Genomic DNA, 15,091 nt, shown 5'->3' with positions numbered 1-15,091 from the left:
AATCGAAGCACAAAACTTATTGAACAGCCTGGTATGCTGTTGCTCCTTCTTCGATTCCTGCTCAGGGGGTTTTGGGACATTTGGGACGGTAAAAATGGAACACATTCGACCGAGAGTTTCTTTCTCGACTGCTCTGCTTTATTTGCAACGATTTTGTTCGCCCAATCTCTACACACCGCGCACCTCTCGCCTCACTCTCGGCTCCGCTGGAACCACTCGCTTATAAGCACTTAGCAATAAATATCATATTCGGTTTACGTTGGTGCGTGTTGGTCACCACACAGATCACATTGAAAGAAAGCATTAGCGAGCTGCCCCGCGCTCGGCCGGCGCGCTCGTATGTACAGACGAACCCCGCACAGGTTCCAGCCCCCACACTGGCCATCCCATCCCACCCCGCCACACCTGGGTCACGGATCAGTCTTTGACGTTTCCTTCTTCCAGCTCACTCTCGCTCACTATCGCTCTGCCCAGGCTCTGTCACCGCCTTGATTCCGCCATCCGTCCGTCACTTGCAGGTGTAGACATCCTGGATGTCGATGCAGGTATTGCAGGTCACCTCGCAGCACCACTTGAAGCTGCAGTTGCAGTTACGCCGGACCTCCACCTGGCTGTGGGTTTGGCCCCGCTTGCAGCACATCAGGCTGCAGCCGTCGACGCCGCTCGAGCTGATGTTGCACTCACGCCCGTGCGTCCCGAGCGATCCACTCTTGGCGCTCGGCTCGCAGAAGTCGTCCGAGTCCTCCGTGTACACGAGGTCCTTGCGCGTCGGCAGCTTGATCGTGGCGTCGTCCGGCATGAAGCTGTGGCCGTCGTTCCGGGCGATCACCTTCGTCGCCCCATCAAAGTGCTCCTTCAGTCGGGCACCGACCTCCGCGAACGGTGGCAGCTTCATCCAGCACGTCTTCATCGTGCAGGACCCGGACAGCCCGTGACACTTGCACTCCATGCGCATGAACTGCTTCACGGCCTGTGGGAGCAAAACAATAGAACTTGGGTCCTCTCAGACACTCAGCCTCAGGGACTTACCAGTCGACCGGCGTTGCTGTTGTGCAGACGGACCAGCGTCTTGATGTCGCTCTTCTTGCGCAGCCGCGCGTCCAGGAAGTCCTTCGACTTGCGCACCCCGAAGTTGACGTTATCGTCGCACCCGCCCCACTTCCACTGTTCCTCCTGCCCACTGGCCAGAAGCGTGAGGGTGGCTGGCAGTTCCTGCCCCCCGGCACCGGCCACCCGGTTGGCTCCCGGTTTCCCCAGATGTCGCTGGATACGCTGGCCGTTGCCGGTGGGCCGCGATGGCTGCTTCCTGGCTACGTCGCCGGCCGGTGTCAGGGTGTTGTAGGCCGGATTGGTAGAGCGCCGATTGGGCGCCATCATAAGCCGACCAGCACCCAACGATCCCCCGGAACGCCCGGACGGTCCCTGTCCTGGCCGACGCGATGCTCCTGGGGCAGGCCGGAATTCAACGCGACCAGCGCGACCAACTCCGTCGCCTTCCTTCACCGGTCGACCGGCATGCTTCTGGGTGCAGGAGCACTCGAGCAGGTCACCCATCGTGCAGGCCTTCGTCACCGCGTACGTGATGCCGGCGGCTGTGATCGCGTGCACGAACGCCGTCTCCCGGGTATCTGGCAGAGAGAGAGAGAGAGAGGGAGAGACAGAGAGAGAGAGAAAGAGAGGGATAAGATACCGCGGTGATGTCGGCACCGCTATCGTAATGCGGCTGGTCTCGTGTTCGGCAAAACGATCGACTGATCGATTGATAAAACAAATATCGTTTCAGGGGCGTAATGGGTCGTGTTTCATTGCGGCAATTACCTGCCCCGCGGCTGACCTGCCAAACCGGCCCCTTGGTTTGATTTGCATAAATCGCTCGCTAGTCGAGCTGGTCTTCCCACAGCTGCAGGTCCGCCGTTGGCGCTAATTACTGCCCAAACAGCCCACCGACGGCCACTCAAAGCAAATATGTGCGCCAAATGTGCGTTGCCAAACTTTAAGCAGCTTTGCCGTGACGCCTGCCCGAAGTGTCCGGAGTGTCAACATCGCACCCGATGGACCAATATTTGCCGTGATTCCGTCTGGCACCGCACCTAGCTGTTTAGTGGCGTCAGCGGGCGCCCACCAACATGATTTGGGATGTGTGCGGCCCGAAAGGCGTAAAGTTGCGCAAAATAGGCAACGTTTATGGCGCCCGTTGATTGATTCGTCACTTTCCGGGAACGGATGGCTCGAGCCGGCTTTGATGTCTTCGGTTCCCATTAACCAAGGCGAGGCCCTTCGGAAGCTGTGAAGCTCAACATGCGTTGGCCAACAGAGTGTGGGAAGCTCGATCGGTTTGCTCGATTTGCCCGTTGCCATATTTTGCTGCTTTTGAGTAAACATTTAGCATCTCGAGTCGTTGCGCCATTTTGAGAGTACGCTCAACGGATTTTTATGTATTTGAAAGCAAGGTTTATAACGATCCGTTGTATATGAGCGTTGTTAACCATCGATCTTCGTTATTTGAGGAGTAAATTGGCTAATTGATCGAGGAATGATCTTTATATTTTTATTATAATCGTAAGTTAATGAGTCATCTAGTCATCATATTCATAGGTTTCAGCTCAACTTAACGTAACTTCCTAATATTGAACAGGTTGATACTGAATGGATGTCATCGTTGTTCCAATTATTTTTGAGATCGCGAATAAAATATTTGGTTTAAGAATTTGTGGATCCGGCTACACCTTCAACACGCTGCCCACTTTTAGATCCGTTTTTTGCACCACGATCGTCTACAAGTTGTTTGGTGACTCTCCAACTATCGTCGATGGTCGATCGCCAAAGTATTTACTTGGAAGTCGATTTTGTTTAACGATTTTATAGTGAAACCTATTTAGTGAAAAAAATTATCTCTCAAAATCTCTCCTTTAAGCCTTGAGCTTTGTCAGCCACCACTTTATAAAATAAACCCCCACCGGTAATCCGAACATCAATCCGATGACAAAAAAAGTCATGACATTTTGTGTGACATAATCTTAACAATTGACGATCACCACTCCTTTTCCAATTTTTTTTTCTCCTGAGAAAGGAATGGCATTTCAATCAATCGTGGCACCATTTAACCCCTCACACGGATAGACGGTGTGTAATCAACAGCGAAAAATGTCAATCACCCGGGCCCGGGAATTAAAAGGCCATTCTAAAATACTTTCAAATGCGCCATTGGCACCGGCTGATTGAACTGGACGTGCCGGGTCCATTCCACGGGTCTGTTTGTTTTGCGCGAAGCACGCGAAGAATCTAATAGATTTCGTAATTAATTTCCACCGGCGTCGCCGTTCATACGAATTATGATCACGTCCCGGTGAGTGAGCTACGGCCGCTACGCCGCGGCCTGCGGGCGATATGCTTCGATCTTATGCTGAGATAAGACAGATCGAGAAAAACACCGCACACATACACGCAGAGTAAACGCCCTGGAACTGTTTAGCAGCGTGCCGGGTGTGTAACAGACCCGTTTAGCCCACATGTTTGGTCACGTACATGATTGGAGCAGACAGTGGCAGGCTGCCCGGTGGCCGCAAATGGATAATGATGGTGTCGTGTTTGCTTACAAAACACGCATTACATCGATCGCTTTCGGTTCTGCAGCAAATCAAATCACCGGTCGGAAGCCGGATTATAGCCGGACCGAGACCTGACGTTCGGACCACGCACGGTAGTCAATTCAACCGTCAGTAATCCGTCTCGATCGTGGCTGGCGATCGGCCCCAGAGTGGGACCCGGTGGAAATTAGATCGCCGGGGTGCACACGGCTCACGGAGGCAAATCGATCGCCGAAAACGGAGTCCCGGCCAGCGGTCGGCCAGAACAAACGGGCCTGCTGCTGCTGCCAATTTTCCTGTCAATTTGTGAATAACTTAAATTAACTTTACGGGGGGAATCAAACTCAAAATTAATGTTTATTGAATTAAAGTGATGTAATCGTGACAATTGCGATCAGATTGTTTATCTTCAAACGGGTCGTCCCGGCGAAAACGGTCGACCCGTCCCGTTTGGTATTCCGCGGTTAGCGGAATGTTTCCCCCGGTTCTTCGCTTCCTACTTGTTTTCTTCCCGTCCTTCCACAGGTCCTCGATCCTCAGCGGCCGCCCCATGTCAGAGCGGCGACTGTGTGCGACCTGTGTGCCTGTCAACGGGGAACGAATGTCGCGTACGGCCCTTCGTGACGTGGGCACGACCAATTGCCGACCGGCCGACCATAAAACTGAACCGTCAGGCGGATCCTCCAGCGCGAAGCGGCTGCCGTGACACGTGACACGCCACGCGGTCGTGTATTATAATGATCAATCTGTCCCTTTCGCACGGTACGCAAACCCAGGGCGGAACGGTTTCGACGGCGGCAACGACACAGGTCAGGTTGTCCGGTGCGTCTTCTTATGCGCACGTAAAAGGTGAAAAGTATCGCAAGAAACGGAAACTGCTGCCCACTTCGAGGGGGGACAATAATTTGAGCTTTAGTTTAGTTGTTCGAATGCCGAATTTCCGGAGCCGGCTCCGGGAAAAAAAAAACAGTCGGAATGCTGTTTCCAGAAGGGCCCATTCCTGCCTGTCGGAAATCTCAGACTCCCGTAGCCTCTTTAATGTAGCAAAAAAACACAAAAAGGGACCCGGAGATACCGGGATTCCGGATCCGATTTCGTTCGTTCGTTTGTTTGTTTGTTTTATTGATCCGATCGCGCAACAAATCCGCACCGAAAATGGGGTGGGTCGCGGGCTGCCGGCGGGACCGGCGAAGCCGTCAGCTCAAGCCATTCAAGCGACAGGACCTCGACAGGACCGCGACAGTACAGGCGACATTCGAGCGGCCCGATCCGATAATCGGGCCGGGCACAATGGGCTGCACTTTTCGGGGCCGGCATTGAATGTAATTTATAGCGATGACAATATCGTTACGTTCGATTTAAATTTTTCAATTGCACGACAAGCCAGCAGGATGATGACGACGACGACGACTCCTGTCCGCCTCCGGACTCCGCTTTGGCTTCGCGTTCGGGTCCGCTCGTCAATTATCCCGATTTCACCGTGCACCGTGCGAGGACCCACTTACCTTTGGCCAGCACGCGGCGCATGCTGCGCTTGATGGTCCAGGAGCAGTTCCACATGCTGTGCCGGAATTGCGACTCGCACTCCCGGAACCCGAGGCTGATGCCGCGGTGGATCACGTGCATCAGCGACGTGTCGTTCTTGCAGATGTCCGCCAGCCGGCCCGTCAACCGGCGCGACTTCCGGTGCTTGGCCTCGCACACCCGCTCCGGTTCGAGCAGCACGTTGCTCCCTTCGGCACTGCAGAGACAAAGAGAGAGACACAGAGATACGTAAGCGGGACACGAACTAGGCACGACTGTCACGGATTCCCGACCGACTCTCCCATGAACCTCAAGTTCAAGTTCCTGGCTCGAGGCTGGCCCCAAACCATAAACCATCCGGCCCCCACTGGCACGGGTCATCGGTTGGTTGCGCAATCCCGACGGTACCGACACCGACTCCGCGGCCACTCCGTTTCCGACTTCTGGGCCGGCTTTGACAGCTAAATATAGCGGGCCGCCAGCCGCCCCGGTCGTAAAGTTCAATAATGAAGCTCATTTCAATCTCCCCACAGACCGGACCGGCTCATCTGGCGTAGCGGCCATCCGTTTGTTGCGGTGAGAGGAAAAAACCGACCTCACACTCGACAACGATTATTACCCACCCAATACGGGCGCAATTGGCCATCGACGGAACCATCATTTCCAGCATTTTCAGCTCATTTCGGGTGCGCTATTAAGCGGAGGGCTACCTTCCCGGACCCCGGGTCCCCAGAATGTAATCATCTGGGATGGGAAAAAGTGTAGCGTGCTCCCGACGTGACGCGTGCGCATCGCCAGGGACCTCGGCGCTCGGCACTCAATGTAAATAATCGAGAGTTAAAATAAATAATTTCTCCCGGGGCGTGCGGATCCGTTCAGAGAACACTGTCCAGATCCCGGCCCGGTTATGACGTTTTAACGGGCACGAGAGAATGGTTTGCTGGGACGCCACATCGTCGTAATCACGGTTCGATTTTATGGCCACCGAAGCAACAGGCTGCCCCCCCCCCCCCGGACAAGGTTTCAAGGTGAAAAGCGCTGAAAATGGGCTGCACTCACTGACTGACTGATGGGCCCCATCGGCCTAGAGCGTTATGGCCGCGAGGTGCTAATGACTCCTGCAGCAGAGACGACGTTGCACTGTCAACCGCCTCATTAGTTAGCCCACCGTTATCATCAGCCGGCCAATCGGTTTCGGCGGTTCCGGCTTGGTTCCAGCTTGGTTTCCACAACCGTTCAAAACCGGGCTCCGAGTGCGAGGCTTCCGTTTTGGGCCGTGCCGTGTCCACAGCATCGGAACAGCGATTAGCATCTGGCAATCGATTAAGCGCCGCCGCGTCGCGCGTTGAAGAAGGAAATTATAAATTTAAATAGCGCGCGCCGACGGATCCGTGTTCCCGCGCCTTCCTTCTTTCGCTCTCCTTCCGTCCGATCCCGGGTGTGGCCATATCAGCCCGGGGTCGGCCCGAAAAAACATGATTGCTGTCCGCGCTCGGCTAATAAAGACATAAATTTGTAGGCCGCCTCGGTTCGGTTTCCCCGCAACCTGGGAACCAAAATCTCGCGCCCAACAAATCGACGCTCGATCGCGACAAGAAATCCCGGGGGGGGGGAAGCGAGCGGCAGCATAAAACTGTTGATATTCGGTTTCAATTTGTTGTGTTTTTATTTGACCCCACGACCGGCCTGGTCGGGGCGTTTTATGGCGAAGTGCCGTTACGATAGGCTCGCTGAGGTTTCATTTGACTAATTAACGCTAACGCCGCGTCGCCGCGGAACGTTTGACGTTTGTCGCTGCCGATCGGTTCCCCGGGATGCCCGGGCGCCGGGACGCCGGGAAGATCAAATAAAGGAAGGCGTCGTCGCCGTCGAAAGGGGCCATCGATAGGCCGTGAAGTTGTGCTTAAGTGTGACCGGGCGGCACCAATTCCGCGGTAATTCTGCGTGAATTTTACGCGCACGAAAGGCGATGAGTGATTGAGCTTCGATAGGATTGTGCCATTTGTGTCACTTTATGATGATTTATGCTGAATATTCACGGTGTTACATTGAAAACTGCCAGTGAATCCTGAGCGTCGTTCCTTTCTAATGGATTAGTTACATACGACTGTGGCCAAAGACCAGATTTGTAGAGTGACCATTCTTGGTTGAACTTCCTCGTGATGTTTTTCCATTTCGCAATCATCGTCATCATTTCGTGATCTTTCTGACACAAACTCGACCCAGATTTTTCCGTACCCACCGTCACTGCCCGATTTGGCAGCATACCAGTAATGGCTAATCGCTAAACTCAAGAGACCGCTCCGTGCAGTCCTTATAGGGTAAATAATTGAAATAGGAGCCGAAACGAAGAATGTAATGAAGACCGTGCCAAAGAAGGATTTTTGGATCCTTTCGAAAAATGATGAAAAGCCTAGACATGGAAGAATGATGAAAGATTATTCGACTTACAAGCGAATTTTGCGGATATTTTTTCGTTTCTTCAGTAACAACCGCTATGCGGACCGTGAACCGTGTAATGGAGTTGCTCTAGAACCGTTTAGCGGCATAGCAATTTCCTAAGTGAGTGGCGTTTCTTATCGCCAATACCAAACGGTGCAAAATGGGGGTAAAATGAAGCTTCAGCAGCTTCATCTGCGGCCCGTCGATGACGAAAGAGACGATCGACTGAGGCCACTAATACCCGCAAGCCCGTTCGAGTGCTGCATTCGAATCCATTAGCCGTTACGGAAGCCAGGATCCGTTGCACAATTGTAATCGCCTCCGGCACTTACCCACCACCAGAACTGCATCAACGAAATCCGAAATGCCGACGATCAGCGGTGAAGCGCATTGAATACTAATCATCGGTAACGAATAATTTCAACAACTGTCGGTCGGCTGTTGCTACCGACCACCAGCCAGCCAGCTGGCAATTGCAACCGCCTCGGGTGTGGTTGTTGATTTTTGCTGCACTCGCAAGCTGTCGGGGTCCGTTTCGTGCCCTCTCTCTCTGGAGTTACCTGCACAACATCAAGCCAGTTGCCACTGTTGCTGTGGGGAGCCAACTGTGGACCGCTTCCCGTGCGAAAATAATCGCTTGTCACTCCGGCTGTCCCCGGGGCGGCCCGAGGCGACCGACGCGCCCAACTAGGAAACTCGGAAGTGACGGCATTGGGCGGCCATTAGAAGACGCACGGATCCGAGGCAACCAACCGGGCAGGTTGCGAGTGTTTAACTCAATTTTCTCAATTATGCATTTAGATTGATGCACCGGGCGGTGGCCATTGGACCGCGGGCCGGGAATGCATTCTAGTGTGTGGTGAAGTGTAAATTTGCCGACCGACCGCCTTCGGAACGACGGCGCGTCTTGCGTTCCGGTGACCAAAGCGCAAGAAACGCACTCAGATCTTCGCCGCGTTTGAACATGGCCGACCCGAGGCAGGACGGATTCGAATTCGAGACGCTATTAACACTCAGCGCGCCCGGCGGCCATTTATTTACTTTTATGAACTTGTGCATTTTAATTTCAATTTAAACAATCGCCAACCATTCATCTATGCGCGCCAGGGGAAGCGATGGCTTTTGCACACGGGCGCGGACACGGGCTCTTCGTTCGTGGCCAGGAGTGTCTACGAATTCGTCACGCCATTCGCCGTTCGCAGTCTAGCGGAAAATGAGTCTCGCGTGTGGTGGAGGTGCTTTCTAAATCAATACTTCATCCCGGCGAGACCGGTGGGGACTCTAGAGACCCGGTTTGCGCCGTGGAGTTTGCGTGGAAGAGCACAAACATTGTTTTCCTAATGACCATATCGGCAATGGTTCAAAGATTGCGGGACTTTGTCTTTCGCTCTGTTCGGGCCTGGGAACGGGGTTGTGTGGGTCTAGGAGATGCCGATTGGAAGAAACAACTCGGAGGACGACTCGGGACCGTGGATCGAGTGACTTTTGATCGAGATCTTTTGGCAGCAGCTCTAGTCTGAAGTCTGAGCGGCTGAGTTGATTTTCTTATTACAATTGCCTTGTTACCAAATGGTTTGTCTTCTCCGCATTATTTAGGAGGATATGAGTTGATTCGATATTATTGGATCATGTCAGCCATCATTTATCAGATGAGATCATGAAGGAGATTCGTGCAACGAATTGCGTGAAAGGCAAAAGAGAAAGACGGCAGTAATTCGTAGGAACCAGTAGAATGCTTTCTTTTAGCTTTCTAGTGCCCTGGAACTCTAAAACTAAGAGCCATATTGGCATTAGAAATTGCCCCAAAATTGGCTGTATTAGATTAAAATATAGAGTAAATATAAAGTAAAGAATGCAAGAGTATCAAACTAGCAAAGCATAACAAGTAAGTTTAATAAAGTTTGTTGGGTTCAAAATTTAATAGGAAGAAGATAAGTCAAGAGCTCAAGAGATAGAAGGGACTAGAACAACAAAGTTAACATGAAAAAAACAAATAAAAGTGAAAGAAGTTTCAAAAAAATGTTGAATCTCTGGAAACAGATCGATTACAAGGAAAGTGGGAACGAAGCTAGTCCGTCGGTCGTATAAAGGGTGTTACAGTCAAAAAATGGTCAAACAATAAAATACGTAAATCAGTCAAACATTCTGTTAAAGAACCATATAATGTTTCTTTTGAAAGCTCATTTTATGCAAAATATGGAAAAGCTATCATTCAACCCTCCTTCTTAGAGAATGCGAATTGCCGGACCTTTAATTTTACTTCTGTTACCAAATTTTGCACCGTTCTCTTGGTTTGGTTTTCCTCGCTGCAAAACCCTAGCTTTTTTCGAACAGTTTGTACGATACTATTTTTGACCAATTTTTTACCAATTCTGACCTGAAGTTGACCATTTTTTTACAGTAACTTCCTTTACATGCAATGGGCAGAGTCGCACGTTTTATACAGTGCAATCCTTTAGACGGTCAATAAAGTGCATCGTCGCCTCATTTTTGAAAGAATTTATAAAAAAAAACTATCAAAAAACCCATAAAGAGCCACATGTTTTACATCCCTACGGAACGGCCAAACAGAACGGTGCCTTACGTAACACGAAGTACAACAAATAAAAGCGTCGGTTCCGCAACATCTTACCACGTAGTGGCCGGTAGTTAATATGTACTCTGCCTGTTTGCCGGTGCGCAGAACCAGCCCATAAATTGAACTCATTTACCGGTCCGTGGTGCGCTGCTTCCCACTACTACCTTCGCCGTGTTGTCACGAGATGTCGCGTCGCCTTTCAATCAACCAACCAACCGACCGACCGATCGACCGACCGACCGGGGGCCTAGTGGCTAGGGGCCGACTATTAGGTTGGCCGGGGGACCGGGCGGCCGATTGCTTTTCGCGGTGTACATAAACGTTCATTAACTGGGTCCGGGGGCCCGGGTGTGCGCCTATTCCCTTCGGTGCTTGTTAAATCATCGTAAATTAAAACGACATAAAGTCGATCCCACCCATCGGCCGGCGCCGGTGCGATCGATCTAGGCTGGGTCTCCGGCTGAAGACGTCCTCACGGCACGCACGGGCGACGTTGACAGTGTGTCTGGGTGTGTGGTGGTAGTGGCCGGGTAGGCCGGACTGTTTGTACGTGATGATCCGCTTAATCAACTCCACTCGGTGCTCCTTGGAGTTCGGAGGGAGATAAAAAGATCAATATTTCACCCTGCGCCCCCCTGCGGGAAGGGACCGCAGCAGAGTCAACGACGTGGAAGAGCCGGCAAACAAGACACACATGCATGCATGCACGCACACACGCTTTCGGGACCAACGAGGCGGAAAACCGTCACCGTCAGCGTCTGGGAGCGGCTTTGACGGCCCAGGGCCCCGAGGCTGAAGCAATAAGGAGCTCTGCTTTGTGTGTCATACATGGCGAAAGTTGAGGGACACCCTGGGTCCCTGGGTCGAAGGGGGGGTGGGGTTGCGGGGAGGGCTCGGGGGTGCGGGGAAAATGCATTCACTTTGAGCAAATACAACATGACAGTGGACAGTGGACCGAGGAAGCACAAAGAGTCCGGGTGATCAAGAGAGAGAGAGCGATCGTGCAGCATAAATAGCATGCACAACACGGCGAAACATAAGCACACACAAAGGCCGAACGGGTTGGGCGGGAAGGGCGGCACAAAACACACTCCGCACCGAAGTGCATCTGAAGATGCTTGCCTATTTATTCGCCCGTCATCTTGAGCCCCTCAGCCAACCGAAGTGGTTTGTTTTCGCCCTTCGCCCCACCTCCCAGGGACCTCGATCCCTCGCGGGTGGGGAGGGGCGAGGGCGGTGTAACAAAATCATCAAACATTTGACTCCTTCAGTCAAGTGGGTCCCTTCGGTCGGTCGGTCGGCGATCACCGGCGATCGGGGTCATCACCGGCGACAGGTTGATCGCCTGACGCTGTCACTCCAGGATTAGGGTTCGCTTCGGGCCCCTTTTTTGCCCTTCGTTTCGGGCCCCAGGTAAACTAACCGGCCACCACCACCACCGCTGGGCGCATAGGGATGTCCTCGAACGCGGACCGAGATCACAGGTGCTTTTCGGGCCGTGCTGCATCCTGGCTGCGGCTGCGGAGGATGAAGGGCACGATCACGCGTCCGAAGGGCCCATAATCAATACCCAGCCGCGGGCGGGCTAATGAGTTGATAGACACCGCGCCGCACGGCGGCTAATGAAGCAAAATTGCCCGTCCCGACGGCTCCGGGTGATGGGCCCCACCTTAATCGTGATGGGGTAAATATTGTTCCACGTAAACATTGTTACCATCCGAAACGACGACCCAATGACGCCCAGTGTGTAAACAGTGATCGATCTACGCAGCGATCGGCGCGCTGAATCGTTCTGGAAATTGGCTCGGAAATGGCCGCCGATCGAAAGGTGGAAAATTCCAGCCCAAGCCGACCGAGGGCCTCCTTCCTGTCTGGGGTAGAGTTTTTTTTTTTTTTTTGGTTGGTGCTCCTTCCCACTTCCTTCCCGAAACCCCGAGCGTCAGTCTGCGCGGCGATTGGCTGCCCATCAAGCACGGTTCTCAAGGATATCGGTTCCGTACCGTTCCGCTTTTACGCTGCTGCCGGCCATCGGGGTGGCCGGCCATCGATCCGACACGGTCCGGCACCCCCTAACACACACACACACACACACACACACACACACGCAAACACACGGTGCAAGAAATTCCGTTGGCCCGGGTTCGAAAATCGGATCGAATTTCAACGATCATCCCAACGATCGCTCGGTTCGCATTTTCGGAACCCCCTGGTCGATGGAAATGCAATCCACAAAATGGCGGTCATTGTGGTAAATGGTTTCGCCCCGCAAAAAGGACACCGCCCGCAGATAGGACCCGGAGTAAGGTGCACTCGATCCGTAGCCGCCGCCGTGAAGGATCGCCATTTTCTTTCCCACGCGCGCCATCCCGAAGTCGGCGTCTTAATAAGCGGGAATGGGAATACTTAAAATTGAACACCTTTCACGGTTGCCGTCGTTGTACCGATTAGATCAACTGTTAACAGACACGGCGACAAAAAGCGGGAGAAGGATCGGAATTTTCCATTAAACCCAGCGTCATGCGCGTTATCGCGCGTGTGTCAGTGGCTCGCGACGATAAGCGTTTTGAGGAGATTAAGAAAACATAATCTCCCATTCGGCCGTTTGATACCCTTCGGATTCGGGTTGGGCTGGTAGCGAGTGGTGCGATTTGCATAATTCTTATTTTCGGGGGGGCGATTTGTCCCTCTTCTTCGCCTTCGTCGTCCCCGACTTTCGCCAAACCGCTCACTCTGGGCGGCGGACACGGATTCCGGTGTTGACGCGCAAGGTTTGTGGCCGCCGCGGAATGTTTCCGTTGACATACCCCCGTTGCCCTCCTCCGCCCCTTTCATGCCCCGGGCTCCCACGCAAACCGAAAAATTCCGAAACTCCCGAAGGTTTTCGGGTTCAAACTCGTAAAGATTTAGATAAGCCGCCGCAGACGCCGAGCGTATGATCTGTCGCGTTATGTCGCGCAAACGCCTCTCACGGGGGCAGCATGTAAAGCGTGACCCCTTCCGTCGAGCGCTCCGAACGTGCCGGGGGGCCGAGGCGATGCTGTGGCCGAGTGTGGCGTGCAGCGAATTTCTTATGCGCCTGCCGGCGGCGAGATCCTGTCTGAACGTCCATCTTGCGCCGTTCTCCAGTTACGCCGGTAACACTCATCAAATCGCGATATTCCTTATCAACGGCCGCATCTTCTGACGGCGGGCATCCAGCGTTCGGCCAGCGACAGGCCGAAGTGTAAACTTGCGATATGACGTGATAGCTCCAACGGCACACGGTGCGGTTGATTTGCATCCCTAGTTCCTGGGGCTGGCCTACGATGGAGCGGCGATCGGTAAGTAGATCGGTTACTCCACTCGGTTACCGATCATCCAGAAGCACCGGAGCACCGTATCATCTTGCATGGTTCGTCCCCCCCGGCCGGGGGAAGAGCTTCCCAGTTCCCGGTCGGGGCCGCTTATCACAACATCATCGCTAATGATATAATGAGAGGGGGGGTTTATAATATTTATAATCGTTTTTAAAAGCGTAAATGTAATTAAGCGATGCATTTAATGGCTGCCCAGCCGTTTCTGCCGGCCGATGGACATTTCAGTCCCGCGATCGGGTTTTTCTTCCGTTTTCTTTCGTCACGCCGTTGCAACACTGTAGCGAAGACGATCGCCTCTAATGAGTTACCGGGGCCGCGGCGCTACTGCTGGTGGTAGTAAAAACGGACGATCCGCGCCGTGCTGGTTAATTATGAAATTATTAAGATAATGTGTTGAATGCACGCCGGTCGACAGGACGGCCTGCCAGCCAGAGCAGCCTCCGGGCCATGCACGACTCGGCCGTGAAGCTCGGATGAGCTGCGATTTGCAAATCCACGCACAGCCGCGGTGAAGCTACTAAGTAGCCGCTAGCCGTTTCACTTTTCTGACAGCGCGCCATTTTTTATCACCAATTTTCGCACACACAGTGAAGCTGAAAGCATTCCACCGCAAATGGGGTTTCCGATGGGGTGCGACTCCGTCGCTAATGCTGCATCGTAAAACGGGCCACGGGGTGACGTTGTGGTCAACGGTGGAGCGCTGCTTCAGAGGGAGATACTTTTTAGTAGTTGCAGCCTCTACGGTCAGGGCAATGTATTGATTTCCTCATGGAACCTCACTTTGAATAAGAAACTGAACAAGATTTTCGTTCACTCCGAGGCGATACTTACCGCCACAGGCCGGTTATGGGCATTATCAGTATCAAGTAGATCACTATCACCACCAGCCGCATAATGGTAATTTCCTGTTGCCCGTGTGTGGTTCTCGAAAAGGGGTGGAAACTAACAAACAATCACACTTAAAACTCGTCCCGGGCCGCCATTGACGCACGACGAACGACACACGGAACCGGATGTCCGGAGGGTTGAGTTTGAGCGATAAGCACACGTCACCTCGTCGGCCTTGGACTCTCTGGGCTGGCCAACAACGACCCCAGCAGCCGGGAGCCTTTCACATATCGTTTTCACAACGCGCGATCCTATTGTTTCTCGCTGCGGCACCAAGCTGAGCTTCAGTCGCGGTCTCCGTCAACGTCAGCACTGGTTGTCGGTGCGCAGTTGGGAAATCTTCTTGGCATGATCATCATCATCATCATCATCACTACTACTACTACTACTGGAGTCGATGAGAGAGCGCGCGGTCGGTGCTTGATGTTTATTTGCTTCTGTTGCCCGGTTTTAGAACCGGCTGCGCGCACTGCGAAGAACGGGGGCCAAAAACCGCGCCTGAGGCCAACTGGATAAGCTCACGCTTGACTTCACCGACACCTGACACCTGATGTGCTCCAGTTTTCCGCCGCCGTGGGTCGCGGCGGGTGAGCCATTTTCGCGCGGCAAAAATTTTCGAAGCAAAACGGCGGAGGTCGAAGCCGGCGGTCGGCTTCGTGTCTCGGCAGCGACTGCCACCGGAACGAGAACTGCCCAAACTACACCATCTCCCGCCC

At 53.2% G+C, this 15,091-nt stretch overlaps 1 protein-coding gene across 1 annotated transcript; it reads right to left on the bottom strand.

Annotated features, from left to right (window-relative positions):
* Positions 1 to 508: 508 nt before the first annotated feature.
* Positions 509 to 14,396, bottom strand: LOC131209252 (protein Wnt-6). Its single transcript, XM_058202272.1, has 4 exons — positions 14,319 to 14,396; positions 5,093 to 5,328; positions 1,030 to 1,628; positions 509 to 970 (listed from the first exon to the last, which is right to left on the bottom strand). The coding sequence occupies exons 1-4, from the start codon at positions 14,378 to 14,380 to the stop codon at positions 509 to 511; spliced, it is 1,359 nt and encodes a 452-aa protein (XP_058058255.1). The 5' UTR covers positions 14,381 to 14,396.
* Positions 14,397 to 15,091: the final 695 nt, after the last annotated feature.

This window comes from Anopheles bellator, chromosome 2, assembly GCF_943735745.2.
Source record: "Anopheles bellator chromosome 2, idAnoBellAS_SP24_06.2, whole genome shotgun sequence".
Taxonomy (NCBI): Eukaryota; Metazoa; Arthropoda; class Insecta; order Diptera; family Culicidae; genus Anopheles; species Anopheles bellator.
This window is presented reverse-complemented; position numbering and strand designations above follow the sequence as displayed.